Here is a 15,758-nt window from a genome sequence, read left to right on the forward strand (position 1 = left end):
TGAAAAAAAAATTAAAATCTAGTTTGTTGAAGTATGGCTACTCCAGCTTTCTTTTGATGTCCATTAGCATGGTAGATGGTTCTCCATCCCCTCACTTTTAATCTGCAGGTGTCCTTAGATCTTAAATGAGTCTCTTGTAGGCAGCATATAGATGAATCTTGTTTTTTATCCGTTTTGATGCCCTATGTCATTTTATTGGAGCATTTAGTCTATTTACATTCAGAGTAATTGTTGAGAGATATGAATTTAGTGCCATTGTGTTACCTATAGAGTTGGTGTTTCTGGCGATGTCCTCTGGCCCTTGGTAGTCTTTGTTGCTTTGGTCTTCTTTTTTTCTCCACTCAGAGTGTTCCCCCTTAAAATTTCTTGCAGGAGTGGTTTAGTGGTCACAAACTCCTTTAGTTTTTGTTTGTTTGGGAAACTCAAGCCAGCATTCTTCACAGAGCTAGAATAAACAATTCTAAAATTTGTATGGAACCAGAAAAGACCCTTTATAGCCAAAGTATTGTTGAAAAAGCAAACTAAAGCTGAAGGCATATAACTCCAGGCATCAAGCTATATTACAAAGCTGTAATCATCAAGACAGTATGGTTCTGGGTTCTCTAACCCAGAAATGGACCTACAAATATATGGCCAACTAATATTTCACAAAACAGGAAAGAATATCCAATGGAAAAAAGACAGTGTCTTCAGCAAATGGTGCTGGAAAAACTGGACAGCGACATGCAGAAGAATGAACCTGGACCATTTTCTTACACCATACACAAAAATAAATTCAACATATATGAAAGACCTAAATGTGAGATAGGAAACCATCAAAATCCTAGAGGAGAAAACAGGCAGCAACCTCTTTGGCCTTGGCCATAGCAACTTTTTACTAGACATATTTCCAGAGGCAAGGGAATTAAAAGCAAAAATGAACTATTGGGACCTCATCAAGATAAAAAGCTTCTGCACAGCAAAGGAAACAATTAACAAAATTAAAAGTCAATGGAAATAATGGGAGAAGATATTTGCAAATGACATATCAGATAAAGGGTTAGTATCCAAAATCTATAAACAACTTATCAAGCTCAAAAAGCCAAAAAGTCCAGTGAAGAAATGGGCAGAAGATATGAATAGACACTTTTCCAAAGAAGACATCCAGATGGCTAACAGACACATGAAAAGGTACTCAATGTCACTCATCATCAGGGAAATACAAATCAAAACCACAGTGAGATACCACCTCACATCTGTCAGAATGGCTAACATTAACAACTCAGGCAACAACAGATATTGGTAAAGATACAGAGAAAAAGGAACCCTTTTGCACTGCTGTTGGGAATGCAAATTGGTACAGCCACTCTGGAAAACCTAGTGGAGTTTCCTCAAAAAATTGAAAATAGAACTACCCTACAACCTAGCAATTGCACTACTAGGAATTTATCCAAAGGATGTAAAAATGCTGATTTGAGGGGGTACATGCATCCCACTGTTTATAGCAGCACTGCCAACAATAGCCAAATTATGGACAGAACCCAAATGTCCTTTGGCTGATGAATGGATAAGGAAGATGTGGCATGTATGTGTGTGTATGTATGTGTGTGTGTGTATGTGTATGTATATATACACATGTATGTATACACACATGCATGTATATACACACATGCATGTATATATACACATGCATGTATACACACATGTATGTATATACATGTATGTGTGTATACACGTGTGTATATGTACACATGTATGTGTATATACATGCACATACATACATACACAATGTATTATTACTCAGTGACCAAAAAGAATGGAATATTGCCATTTGCAACAAGGTGGGTGGAACTAGAGTGTATTATGCTAAGCTAAATAAGTCAGAGACAAATATCATATTTCACTCGTGGAATTTAAGAAACAAAACAGATGAAATTAGGGAAGGGAAGGCAAACTGTAAGAGAATCTTAAATACATTGAACAAACTGAGGGCTGCTGGAGGGGATATGGGTGGGGGGATGGGCTAAATGGGTGACAAGCATTAAGGAGGACACTTTTTGGAATGAGCATGGGGTGTTATCTGTAAGTGATGAATAATTGGGATCTACTTCTGAAACCAATACTACACTGTATATTAATTAACTTTAAATAAATTAAATTTTAAAAAGAAGATATTTTGGAATAAATTTAACCAAGGAAGTGTCAGACTTGTACACTAAAAACTACAAAATACTGTTAAGATAAATTAAAGAAGAATGAGATAAATGGAAAGACAACCCATGTTCATGAGGGGTAACTGATTTCTGGGTGTTGATCTTTTATCCTGCAATTTCCCTTTGCATGTTTCTAGGAATTTTTTTTCCAAGTAGGCTATCTAACCTGTAGATGTAAAATGGTTCATATACTTCTCTTATATGTCTCCACTTTCATTTCTGATTTTAGAAATTTGAATTTTCCTTTTTTTTTTTTTGGCAGTCTAGTACAGTTTTCTCAATTTTGTCGATCTTTTCAAAGAACCAACTTTTGGTTTTGTTGGTTCTTTCTGTTGCTTTTCTGTTCTCTATTTTGTTTCTGTTTCTGCTAATCTTTATTATTTCTTCTCTTCTGCTAGCTTTAACTTTAATTTGCTCTTCTTTTTCTAGTACCTAAAGTGGTAATTATGGTTATTTATTTGAGATCTTTCTTCTCTCCCTTTTTTAAAAAGCTTATTTATTTATTTTGAGAGATAGAGAGTGAGCAGGGGAGGGGCAAAGAGAGAGGGAGAGAGTGTGAATCCCAAGCAGGTTTCACACTGTCACCGCAGAGCTGGATGTGGGTCTCGAACTCACGAACCATAAGATAATGATGTGAGCTAAAATCAAGAGTGGACGCTTAACCAACTGAGCCACCCAGGCGTCCCTCTTCTTTCAGTGTGGGTATTTACAGCTATAAATTTCTCCTTGACCGCTGTTCTCACTTTATCCCATAAGTTTTTCATTGTTGTTGGTATATTATTCCTTTATTAGAAACTGTGGTGACACCTGGGTGGTTCACCTGGTTGAGCATCCAATTCTTGATTTTGACTCAGGTTGTGATCCCAGAGTCATGGGATTGAGCCCTGCATCAGGCTCTACACTGTGGAGCCTGCTTGGGTTTTTCTCTCTCTCCCTTTGCCCCTCTCACCCACTCATGGACTCTCTCTAAAATAAAAAAATAAATAAATTGTTAATGAGAAATTATTTCAATACCTGAAGACCAAACTACAACAGAATATTCCATAGGTTCAAGATTTTAAGACATTCTGGAAAGAGTTTTCTATAAAGTATATCCTTTCTGTGGCATGGCATCATCATTCTTTAAAAAAGTTACTGGAAAGGCATCATTTTCACCATCACCTACATAAACCATTCATGTATAATTCACTCCCTCTTGTAACAGTTTGTCTACCAAAAATACATTTTGCAAATATTTTTTTTGGAACCTATTGCAAGAATGAGCATGATAATTTTTCACAGAGAGATGACGATTGCTATCAAAAGATGTTGGATTTATAAACATATTGTCTGACACATCATGAAAACTGGTAGCTTCTAAAACCCCATCCATGAAGACTGAATTTGAATCTGAAATAATGATACAGCCAAATTTATCCTTTTTATAAGGTAAAGTTCACCAAGGCATTGATGTCACTGCTCTTTTCATCTTTTCTTATACCTTCATCTCCCAAATACTTAAAGACTCTGCCCATAAATTCTGTCCAAAATCCTTTTTCATAAGAGTCTTGTAGTTCCATAGGAAACTTTTTCTCTGGAGCACACGGTACAATCCATGCATCGCTATTGTCATCTGTGATTATATTGTCAAAGTCAAAAACGAGCAAAGTTTCATGGTTCCAAAAGCAAATTTGGGTCACCAGTATTACTGTGTTCCTGTGTGGATGATTCTTTGAGCACTATGAATTAAACTGACTTAGTATTTCTAAGACAATTTTACTTCAGAATAGAGCTTACATTAAGCAGTCATGACAATCTTCAGTTTTAAACACCAGCCAGATTCTGACCAACATTACTCCTATTCTATATGCAGGGAAGAATGTCTTGTTTTGGAGCAAAGAAACAGAGACTTCATAACTCCAGCATTATTACAGTGGAACATCTGACAGAAAACCTATCAGGTCGCCTTGAATGTAGGAGTAGGCACATAGTTGGGGGTCATTCCCTGTGAGGTGCATGTTGGAGAACAGGAGCAGCAGGCTCGGCTGGGTCCCCAGGGCTTCTCACTGACCTGGCCAGGTGTTGGCAGCATTCCTGGCCTATGTGCCATTCCCATGGACTCTGTCCTCCAACCTCATTCCCGTGTCTTATCCTGTAAGTTTTGATGTGTTGTATTTTTGTTTTCACACATCTTTCTAATTTTCCTTGTGATTTCTTCTCTATCCATTGGTTGTTTAAAATGTGTATTGTTTAATTTGCACCTGAGAAATTTCCAAATATCCTTCTGCCATTGATTTCTAGTTTCATTCTGTTGTCCGAGAAGATACTTTCTAAGGTTCCAATCTTTTAAAATTTATTGAGACTTGTTTTGTGTCCTAACATATTGTCTCTATCAGAGAATGGTCCTATGCACTTGAGAAGAATGTGCATTCTGCTGCTGTTGGGTTGAGTGTTCTGTTAGGTCTAGTTAGTTTATAGTGTTGTTCAAATTCTGTTTTTTTTATTGACCTTCTGTGTAAGGTAGTGAGGTAGTGAAGTCTCCAACTTTTAACTTTTTAAGTCTCCAACTTAAAACTTTTTCTATTTTTAATCCTGTAAATTTTTGCTTTATATATTTTGGGGCTCTGTTGTTAGGTGTATATATGTCTATAATTGTATCTTCTCTAGGTATTGACCCTTTTCTCAATACATAATGTCCTTCTTTGTCTCTTATAGAAATTTTTAAAATCTGTTTTCTCTGATACCAGTATAGCCACCTCTGCTCTATTTTGGTTACTATTTGCATGGAATATATTTTTTCCCATCATTTGACTTTCAACATAGTTGTATCTTTGGATTTCAAGTAAACCTCTTATAGACAGCATATAGTTGGATTTTTTTTAATTCATTCTGACAATCCCTGCTCTTTGGTTGCAGAATTTAATCCATTTGTATTTAATGTAATTGCTGATATGAAAGGACTTAATTCCACCATTTTACTATTCGTTTTATATATGTCATTTTTTTGCTCCTCAGCTCCTCTATTATTACCTTCTTTTGTGTTTAACTGATTTTTTTGTAGCATTCCATTTTTATTCTTTTCTCATTTTCTTTGCCCCATATTTTTTAGTTATTTTTTTAGTGGTTACTCTTGTATAATGGACTTTAATAGTGTCTCCTAAAAATTTATGTTCACTAGAACCTCAGAATGTGATCGTATTTGGGAATAAGGTCTTTGAAGGTAAATTAAGATGAAGTCATTATTGGCTTCCAATCCAATGACTTGTACCCTTAAGAAGAGAAATCAGGGACCACAAAGAGGGAAGAAGACCATGTGATGACTGAGGCAGAGATTAGAATTATGCATCTATAAACCAAGGAATGCTGAAGATTCTTGGCAACCACCAGAAACTACAGAGAGGCAAGGAAGGATTCTTCTCCAGAGCCCCCAAGATCATGGTCCTGTCAGCACCTTGATTTTAGACTTCTAACCTCCAAAACTGTGAGAGAATAAATTTCTGTTGTTCAGGTTATCAGGTTTGACCTGGATGTTATAGCAGCCCCAAGAAACTAATACACTTGAGTATTATAATTGACAAGAAACTAGTTTGAATTAATACCAACTTAGGCTTAATAACATATAAAACTCTGCTCCTATACAGCTCATCCTTCCTCGTTTATGTTGTTATCAGAAGTTACATCTTTATATGTGCATTGAGTGCCATTAACATAGATGTACAATTACTGTTTTGTGCATTTGTCTTTCAACTTATACAGGAAAAAAGAGGAATTATAAATCAAAATATAATAATACTGGTTTTATATTTACTTATATAAACACCTTTACTGGTGTTCTTTTTTTCTTTGTATGGCTTTAAGTTGCTGTCTAGTATCCTTTCACTTCAGCCTGAAGAACTAGTATTTCTTGTAGGGTAGGTCTACTAGTGGTGAACTCCCTCAGCTTTTATCTATCTGGAAAGCCTTAATTTCTTCTTAATTTTTGAGGGATAGTTTTTTTCAATATAGAATTCTTGGTTGGCAGTTTTTCTTTCAGCTCTTTAAATATTCTATCCCAGTGCCTCCTGGCCTCCATGTTTTCTGATAAGAAATTGCCCTTAACCTTATTAAAGATCCCATGTATATGATGAGTCTCTTTTCTCTTGCTGATTTCAAGATTCTCTCTTTGTCTTTTGGCAGTTTGATAATAACGTGTCTCAGTGTGACACTCTTTGAATTATTCTCCTTGGAATTTGTTGAGTTTCTTGATTGTGTAGATTCTTGTATTTCATCAAATTTGTGGAACTTTCAGTCATTATTTCTTCTAATATTCTTTCTTCTCTTCTCTCTCCTGTCCTTCTGGAACTCCTGTTATGGATATGTTGATATGTTTGATGGTCTGCCATAGGTCTCTTAGGCTCTGTTAAATTTTCTTCATTCTTTTTAATTTGTGCTTCTCACACTGGATAAACCCAATTGATCTATCCTCAAGTTCACTGATTCTTCTGCTTCAATCTGCTGCTAAACCCAGCTAGTGACTTTTCATTCTAGTTATTGTACTATTCAGCTCCAGAATTTCTATTTGGTTACTACTTATGATTCCTATCTGTTTATCTCTTTTTCCCCCATTAATGGGAAACCCGTAAGAGGTTGAACCACAGTGATAACCACTGAAAGTCTTCTGTCTGGGCACTACTGAAATTCCTACAGTAGCTGCCCACACCATGTTCTCATTTAGCTGAGACCAGTGCTTCTTGGAGTCACCTTAGTAGGAAATGAGCAGGGAAACATTGCCTGCTCTTCTAGACTGATCGTAAGGGAAGGCAGCCTGACAACATTAAAAATATCACTGGCTTTAGAATTCAGGTCCTGGTTCTGCCACTTCCTTGTGGTGTCACGTGGGGAAGATCATTTCTCTGGTCCTTGGATTTCTCATCTGTAGGGTGGCCAACTTGTGCTGGTTTGCCTGGGACTTTCCTGGTTTTAGCACTGAAAGTCCCACATCCCAGGAACCACCCCCCACCTGCACCCCCAGACACAGAGAGACCCTACTCATCTCTGAGATGGAGATAATACTACCTACCACAGGTAGGTTGTGAGGAATAGAAAGAAGATACAAGAAGGCACCTGGGGCATGGTTGGGTTCCATAGTCATTTAGTTGTTACTTATGCAAAGTGCAGGGAGGGTCTTTGAAGACTGGGAATGATGCACCAAATAGCTATCATTTTGACATGTAGACTTACTTTCCATGGAGCACCTGAAAGCAGAACCCGGAGAGTTTTCTGCTAGTTCTCCTTGACCATTTCTGCCAGCTATCCTTCTGGAAATATTGCCATGTGTCAGATCCCCACGTGCTGCAGAGGGAGAACCATCACCTGCCTCTTTAATGACACACCCAGCTTCTCCTTTCTGGCTCTGTTCAATGCTGAAGGCCAGGGCTGTGTTCACTACAACCTGAAGGCTCGGTGAGTTGGTTGGGGGAATCCTGGCCCCATAGAAGTATCTTTGATGGTGACAAAGGGAGGCACCGTGGGAAAAGGAGGGGCCATCAATGTCCAGAGGTCTAGGAGGGCAGTGAGACAGGGTTAAAGTAGGGCCTGCAGGGTGTAGGTATTTTGATGCCTGACCTTTGCTTGCTGGATCCATGTCATAGCAAAAGAGAGGGGCAATTCCCAAAGTCCTACTCCTCCCTTATACCCCCAGGGCACTAAGATCTTGATTGTTGACTTGGATGGAATTCCTAGAAGAATTACTTAGTAGAGAAAAATTTTTTATACCAGGAGTAAGTGAAGGAGAGGCCATGGGTACCACTTCCGTGGGGTCTTTTAAGAGAGGCACATATTCTTGTCAGCCAAAAGCTGATTTTATTTTGGCCTTTCATGAGGAACTGTTCTCAGAAGGAATGACTCTTGCATTATAGATGTTCCATTTCCCATTTTGTCACCTGTATGCTCCAGCTTTTGAGCAACAGGACACACATTCCATTTCTTCCCCTGTTGGATGTGGCCTGAACCTCCATCATCTCTCAGACCTGCCCTTTCTTAAAATTTTTTTTCAACGTTTATTTATTTTGGGGACAGAGAGAGACAGAGCATGAACGGGGGAGGGGCAGAGAGAGAGGGAGACACAGAATCGGAAACAGGCTCCAGGCTCTGAGCCATCAGCCCAGAGCCCGACGCGGGGCTCGAACTCACGGAGCGCGAGATCATGACCTGGCTGAAGTCGGACGCTTAACCGACTGCGCCACCCAGGTGCCCCAAGACCTGCCCTTTCTGACAGACATTCCAGTAGCATCAACAGGTGAAAGGGCCTAAGACCACATTAGGCAGAGGAAGTGAGGCTGCCTGCTGGACTTCATGGTTCCTTCAGCCCAAGACAGTGTCTCAGAGCCCTGCCTTCCTGTAGCCTATAGTGATGAGGGCTTCCTTCAGGGGCCTGGCATCAACTTCTCACTTCTGAATTTCTCCTAGTTGCCCATTTGTCTTGGTCTTGGATGAGGAAGGTGGGACCACCAATGACTACAAGGGCTACGTAGTCCACAAGTGGAGCTGGACTTCCAAGACAGAGACTTTGCTCTCCCTGGAATATCAGGTGGGCATGGACAGCACAAGTGGGGTGGCTTTGGCAGTCTTCCTCAGACTGCCCAGCATTAAGAGTCATAGGGCTACCTGTAAGACAGGTGCTTTTCCCTTAAGGAGCTTATGGTCTCATTCAGAGTTTCCCCAGTTGATGAACAGTGATTGAGAGCTGGCTGAGGTAAACTTTTCACCAGTCTACAGTAACTGTTGGCTGCCATACTGACTTTCTTAATAATATCCCTCCTTTTTTATTTTTATTATTTTTAATATTACTACATTTTGATGGTTAAATGCCCTTCACTTTATGAAATAACTGTTATAGTAGTTGCTGTCTTTATTTTTGATGCCTATACATGGCAATAAGAAAAGTTAGCAATTCTATGTTGGTCTTCTCAGCTTCTGTTTTTATAATGTTATTATGTCATGAAAGTCAAAGGTGGCTGACAAACACAAGCCCTTCTTTATTATTCATTTGATTACTCAGACAGCCACTCATCAAAGATTCATTAAATAATAAATTAGTGTGGAATTACTAATACGAAATAATAATGATAAATCTAATTTATTAATAAAGCAACTAAATGTGCTTGTTACTTTATCTAGAGCAGACTTTCTCATCCTTGGCAGAACTGACATTTTGGGATAGATAAGTCTTTGTTATAACTATGCATTGTAGGATATTTATCAGCATTCCATCAGATGCCAGTACTACCCACTCCCCAAACTGTGACAACCAAAAATATCTCCACACATTGCCACATGTCCCCTGGAGGAGAAAGTTGTTATTGATTGAGAATCACTGATCTGGGGGTAGAAAGAGCAGCAAAGCTCCCCAAGGAATCCCAAAGTCCAGGAGAGTAATAAGAACACAGGATAGAGAAGAATAAGGGCTGTGAGAGAGAAGAAACAAGCTCATAGGGTTGGAATTCAGAGAAAGATCACAGAACATAGAATATACTCAAGGTGGCCTGATATTTAGAGCTTCAAGGTAAGGATTATGGACAGAAGTACTCTAGGAGTATGCGGTGGGGCTCAGGCACCCTACCCCTAATTGTCTGTCTTGTGCCCTTTCTGTTCATCCTCTAAATTGGCCACTGGATTCTCATCCTTGTATCCTAATTCCCATAGATCACACCTCTGCTCAGAAACATTCAATCTCTTAAATATATCTCATCTTTCCTATTAGGGAATAGGCCTGAAGTGTTCTCCCTCCTCTCTCTACCAATACAAATTTCCCCTCCTTCACAGCCCTGCTCATACTTCCCCTCCATCATGGCACTGCAGCCCACATCCATTTGTCTCTTCTCATAGTACTCACAGTCTGGGTTAGTTATTTGATATTAGTCATGCAGTGAAGAGGTCCTCAGCTCTGGTTGCTTATCAGAACCACCTATGGAACTTTAAAAAATGCAGATCCCCAGGCATAGCCTCAGAGAGATTCTGATTCAGGTGGTCTGTCAAGAATGCTAGATTTCTGTAGTTGTCACAAGTACTTCTGATGCTTGGCCAGGTCTGAGATTGTCAATCTAGGGGTATATTGAATTGTTGCCTTAATATTAAACTTTTTCCAGCTCTATGAAAAGTTTATAATCCATAAAGATTATAAATTGGTGGCAGACAGGCACCATGTTTTATGTATCAGTGTGACCAAGTGGACAGAGAGCTGGAATGAGAGTCTAAGAAGCCATGTGTAGTGCCAGCCTTGCCAACTCTGGCTGTGAAGCTTTGTGAAAATCACTCAGCTCCTGAGTATTGGTTGCCTCATCAATACAAAGTGCTTTTGTGAGAACTAAATAAAATAATGGCGGGGAAGTTGCTTTGACATCACTAAAGTGTTTTGGCAGTGTAGTTCAGTTCATTGTTCTGTCCCCTGGAGCTGCATCTAGAAATGCATAACAAGGGCTAGTGCAGTCAGGAGTGGTCTGAAAGATGAGGTGTCCCTTGAATTGTAATGTGAACATGTGTGCATATGATTCATGTAGATAGAAGGAAAGGAGAGTATTCTGAGTAGAAGGAATAGCATCTGTAAAGACTTGGAGTTGGGACTCTGTATGGCATCACAGGTGCTTCTTGGGGCACCTGGGTGGCTCTGTCAGTTAAGCATCTGACTTTGGCTCAGGTCATGATCTCGCAGTTTGTGAGTTTGAGTCCCACGTCGGGCTCTGTGCTGACAGCTCAGAGCCTTGGAGCCTGCTTCAGATTCTGCGTCTCCCTCTCTCTCTCTCTGCCCCTCCCCCACTCATGTCCTGTCTGTCTGTCTCTCTCTCTTTCTCAAAAATAAACACTAAAAAATTTTTTTTAATAAAATAAAAAGTTCACAGGTGCTTCTTGTAAAAGAAAGAGGGAGCAGGAGGTGTATCTTCTGTGAGGTGGAGGTAAGAGGTATTGGATGTTGGGCTGAGGAATTTGCTTACTGTCTTGCAGACTGCATTGGACAGTTTGTTTTCACCCAGATATTTACCATTTCCAGGGTTTTGCATTCCTCTGAAAATCCAAGTTTCCCCATAGTATAATTTCTCTTTAGCCTGAATAAGTTCCCTTAGTATTTATTGAAGTGTGCAGATCTGCTGGCAACAAATTCTGTTTGCTTTAATGTGAAAAAATATCTTTATGAAAGGATATCTTTGCTGGGTGTGGAATTCTGGGTTAACAGAATTTTTTTTCTTTCCAGCATTTTAAAGATGCTGTTCCACTGTGTATATCCTCTAAAGTTTATGATGAGAAGTCTGTAGTTACTCAAATCGTCATTCATTTTCTCTAGCTGCTTTCAAGATTTCTTCTTTAATTTGATTTTCTAAGTTTGACTATGATGTGTCCGGGTGTGGTTGCCTTTGTTCTGTTGGAGGTTTACTTGAATTTGTAAATTCGTGTCTTTCACCCAACTTGGGAAATCTTCTGTCATTATTTTAGGGGAAAATGTGCTCAATCTCTCTCCTTTTCCCCCAGACTCCAATTATGTTTTTTTAAATAGCTGTTAATATTGTCTCAATATACTCCTTCTTTCTTCTTGTCATATTTTCTTCTCTTCTCAGATTGAATAATTTCTATAGATCTATCTCCCAAGTTCATTGATTTTTATTCTGACATCTTCATTCTGCTATTATGCTAATCTAATCCTGTGAATTTTTTTATTTCAAATAGTATTTTCCAGTCTAGAATTTCCATTGAGGTTTTTTTTATATTGTCTATTTCTGTGCTGAGATTTCCTATATTTTCCATTATTGCAAATATAATTTCCTTGGCTTCATTGAGTACAGTTAAATTAGCTGCCTTAAAGTTCTTGTCTAATAATTTCAACATCTGGGACATACCAGACAGGATTGGTTATCTGTTATTTTGAGAATAGCTCACACTTTACTAGTTCTTTACATGTTGAGTACTTTTGGATCACTGACATTGTGTAGGTTATCTGAGGATCTATGGATTGTGGAGTCTGAATTCTGATGTATTTCTCTGAAGAATGTTAACAGTTTTGTTTTAGCAGGCAGTGAACTTGGTTAGACTCACGTCCCAAACTTTGTCTTACCACAGTGGGCAGGAGCTCACATCTCAGTTCAGCTTTTCTGATTCCCTAGCAGTTAGCTGTCTTGAGTCTTCACTACTCATACATGGTTCAGTGATTAGCCAGGGATATGGATGGTTTATTCATAGGATTTGGGCATCTATTTCTTTGGCACTGTCCCTTCTGGAATTTTTTCCTTACTTTTTTGTGATTGTAATTTCCACAGGTTTAGTCCTTTGGTTCTCTGGGCCAGAAAGATGGTAGTGTTTTGGCCATGACTACAGTTTGCCTTCAGGTTAAAACTGTAGAGTCGAAATTCATCCCATGCTAGCCCTTTCTTTTAAGTTTTGATTCTTCAAAATTTGCCTGCTTTTGTTTATTCATCAGAGCCTTTGGGTCATTGGGGTTTTTTTTGTATTTTTTTTCAAGTTCTGTGGGAGGGTCAGCCTGTTAGGAGCTGACTCAGCTATACTGGAAGTATAGTATAACCAGCCAGTTAGTTTCTAAGTTGATGGCTGGCATGGTTTGTCCAGCATTTGTGTGGAAAGCTGACTAGTAAGGGAAAGATCAGTGGATGGGATAGTACAAAGACTGGTTATGGAGTTATTAGCCAGGTCTGACACGATGAAGGGCAGCAGCAATATATTTTAAAGGAGCCATTTCAATAGAAGGATTCAGTGACATTGAGGCACAGGCTATAGGGATAAATGAGAGGAAAGAGAAGTATAGATGACTCCACAGTGGAGTATGTGCTTGGGTGGAAACAGAAATTTCTGAAGGATTGGACATCAATATAGTTTTAGATGTGCTGATTTGGCTCAGTGCCTTTTGTGACCTAATCCTTGCTAAGGGTGAGAGATTAGAGAGGACAGATATATGTGATAGACTGGCTCATGAACTCCCAAGAAGATGAGCAGTGAATGAGCTTGTAGAGAAATCATCCAGGAAGCAGGGATAATAAATAACAGTTGTACTGTGCTAAGACTTGTGCATGTTTTACCCCAGGAAATCTGCTCAGTCCCCTAGGATAAAGCTTCTGTTACTGTCCCCAGGCTTGGAGAAGCCAATCAATTTGCCTAAAATTGCTCCTCTGGTAAGTAGCTACACTGGGATTTGAACCCTGTCCAGCTGTAGCACTTAAGCTGTCAACCACAGCTCTCTACTACAGTCTCTAGAAGGAGAACAGGAGAGGGTAGGGTTTTTTCTTAAGTGGAAGTGATCAACAAATTTGAAGATGTCAAAAGGCTTGGCAAGAAGACAGCCATGGAGTAAATATTTTCTAGGTGCTGGAGAGTACTAGCATTCAGACTGCGGAGTATAAGGAAAGGATTCAGTGGTGAGGAAATTGAGTGTAGACCTTGGGGCCAACAAGTGGGATAGTAGAAGTAAATGGAAGAAGCAAAATGAATAGTATTTGCTTAGTTCAGAGGAGTCCTTGGGTACATGTAGGTCAGGGACTTTGAAAATGGAAGAACACGTCACCACACAGGTACCTACATAGGTAGGGCCACTGTGTATACATCACTCTCTGTACACATGAACCATCCAGGGACCTCACACTGGAGTTGTGCTGACACATCCTGACAGTATCTGCTCTTGTGTGTGATGGGTCATTGTCACTTCCATAATCTTTATCTCATTTGAACCTAATATTAGCCTTTCACCTATTTCCTGTTGAGGAATTTGAGCTTCAGAGAAGGTCAGTAGTTTGCTAACAGAGGCAGAACTCAGACTTACTTCTAGAACACAAAATTCTCAGAAAGGAGTGAGTTGCTATAAAGGCAGCTCATCCTCTCCCTGTTCCTATCTGGGATTGCTACATAGAAAATCCCACCCTTTGGGAAGTGATTTTAAAAAGGGGCGGGGGTGGGTAGGTTCCTTTGGCTCCTCTTCAGGGGAAGAGTAGTGACATATGTGGTGATTGAGGGAAGAAGACTGAGTATGTGTGGCTCAGCCCCTGCTGGGTTCCCTTTTGTCATCTGCCCACCCACCCGTGGAGGGGTGCATTCTGATGCCTCCTGACATGTTGTCAGCTTCCCGAGGCAGCTCTGCATGCTCTAGACCAAGGTTCATAGTCAGAATTGGTGTCTGGGTGGACACGTTGTCTGATTCAGATATAGTGTAGGCTTATGACCCAAGCTGCATTTCCACCCAACTCTACTAGAACCAAAGCTGATTCGCTTGTAGACTCCTATGTCTCTTTCACAGTTGGTTCCAAGCTTGGGCTGGAAAGTGAAGGGGCAGGGGTAGGAAGGCATCAGTTACTTTTTCTGCCAATCCCCCAAAGAAAGACTGGCATTCTTTCTTCTCCATGAAAGCTAAATTCCAACATAAGAACTGGAAAGATCTTACAGCTATCTCAGTCCCAAGCCAGGAGGGATTTTATGCTTTGTGGAGAGTAAGGAGTGGGGTATGGATAATAGAAGCAGAGATCCACTAAGTATTGGTTTCTTCATCTTCAGGTGAATGAACAAATTAAGCTGACGGTTCTGAGCCAGGACTCCATCATAGTCACCTTCACCTCCCTAAATGAGACAATAACACTCTCTGTTTCAGCCAACAATTGTCCGCATGGAGTAGCGCAGGATAAACGGGTAAGCCAAAGCAGACCAGGTCCCCAGGCCTGACCCCAGGGTATCTCAATGTGAATTGCCACCCCATATTTCAATGCCTATGCTCCTCCTCTTCCTCCACCCCTGCCCTAGGCAGGGCCCTACCTCTTTCTCTGACTAATGGGCTCCTACTCATCATCATTCACTACCTGATGTTAGTACCATCTTCTCTGTGAAACTTCTACCTGTTAGAAGTCTTTCAATTGTGATTGTATCCAATGCAGATTGGCTTAAACATAAAGACAGACTGTATTGGCTCAGTAAACTGAAAAGTCTATCAGTAAGCAGCTTTAGGCACGGGTGAATCCAGGATCTCAAATGATTCCATCAGATCTTCCCATCTCTTGGCTCTGCTTTCCTTTTTGTTGGTTTTGTTCTCAGAGAGTTTCTCTCCTTATGGTAACAAGATTGTCATGGGCATCTCTGGGCTTGGTATTCTATGAGCTTTGTTCTTCCTAGGATAAAGAGGGCTTCTCTTTCCTAAGTGCTTCAGTAGAAGCACCAACATTGCTGCCTCTGCTTAAAATGGCCCCCATGGCCAGGAGCGCATGTTGCTCTCGCAGGCTAGGCTCAAGTGTCATGTCCATCCTGAGAGCCAGGGCATGATCAGCCCCAGGTATACCACCTGCATGATGGATGAGGCAGGAACATCATGGCGCTGTTACCAGAAGAGAGAGAGATGATACTGGAATGAATTACTACCAACGTGTGATGATGACCCTCTCCACCACCCCCTTTCCCATCCCAAGGAGAGTCTACCTCTCCCTCTGCTTGGCCCTCCCAGTCATGACTCATCTCTATTCTAGCACTCCTTTATTTATAAGCCTACCAGATTGGGAATTTCCTGTGGTTCCTACTGATGTCTGTTTCACCAGAGCCCCAGCACAAGGACTGCTTCAAATTAAGTACTTACTAAGT

General features: G+C 40.2%; 1 protein-coding gene across 5 annotated transcripts in view; it reads left to right on the forward strand.

The window, feature by feature from the left end:
* Window positions 1-15,758, forward strand: part of CUNH3orf20 (chromosome unknown C3orf20 homolog) — a 104,841-nt gene that overhangs the window by 38,180 nt on the left and 50,903 nt on the right. For 3 of the 5 annotated variants that reach the window (XM_040491885.1, XM_040491886.1, XM_040491889.1), the window contains exons 9-11: window positions 7,461-7,613; window positions 8,619-8,739; window positions 14,691-14,822. In XM_040491885.1, coding sequence (XP_040347819.1) covers window positions 7,461-7,613; window positions 8,619-8,739; window positions 14,691-14,822 — 406 coding nt within the window. The remainder of the gene's footprint in view (window positions 1-7,460; window positions 7,614-8,618; window positions 8,740-14,690; window positions 14,823-15,758) is intronic. The other 2 variants (XM_040491887.1, XM_040491888.1) reach the window with 2 other exon arrangements.

The sequence above is a fragment of the Herpailurus yagouaroundi genome, unplaced genomic scaffold, assembly GCF_014898765.1.
Source record: "Herpailurus yagouaroundi ecotype Mexico unplaced genomic scaffold, PumYag 183, whole genome shotgun sequence".
Lineage (NCBI taxonomy): Eukaryota > Metazoa > Chordata > Mammalia > Carnivora > Felidae > Herpailurus > Herpailurus yagouaroundi.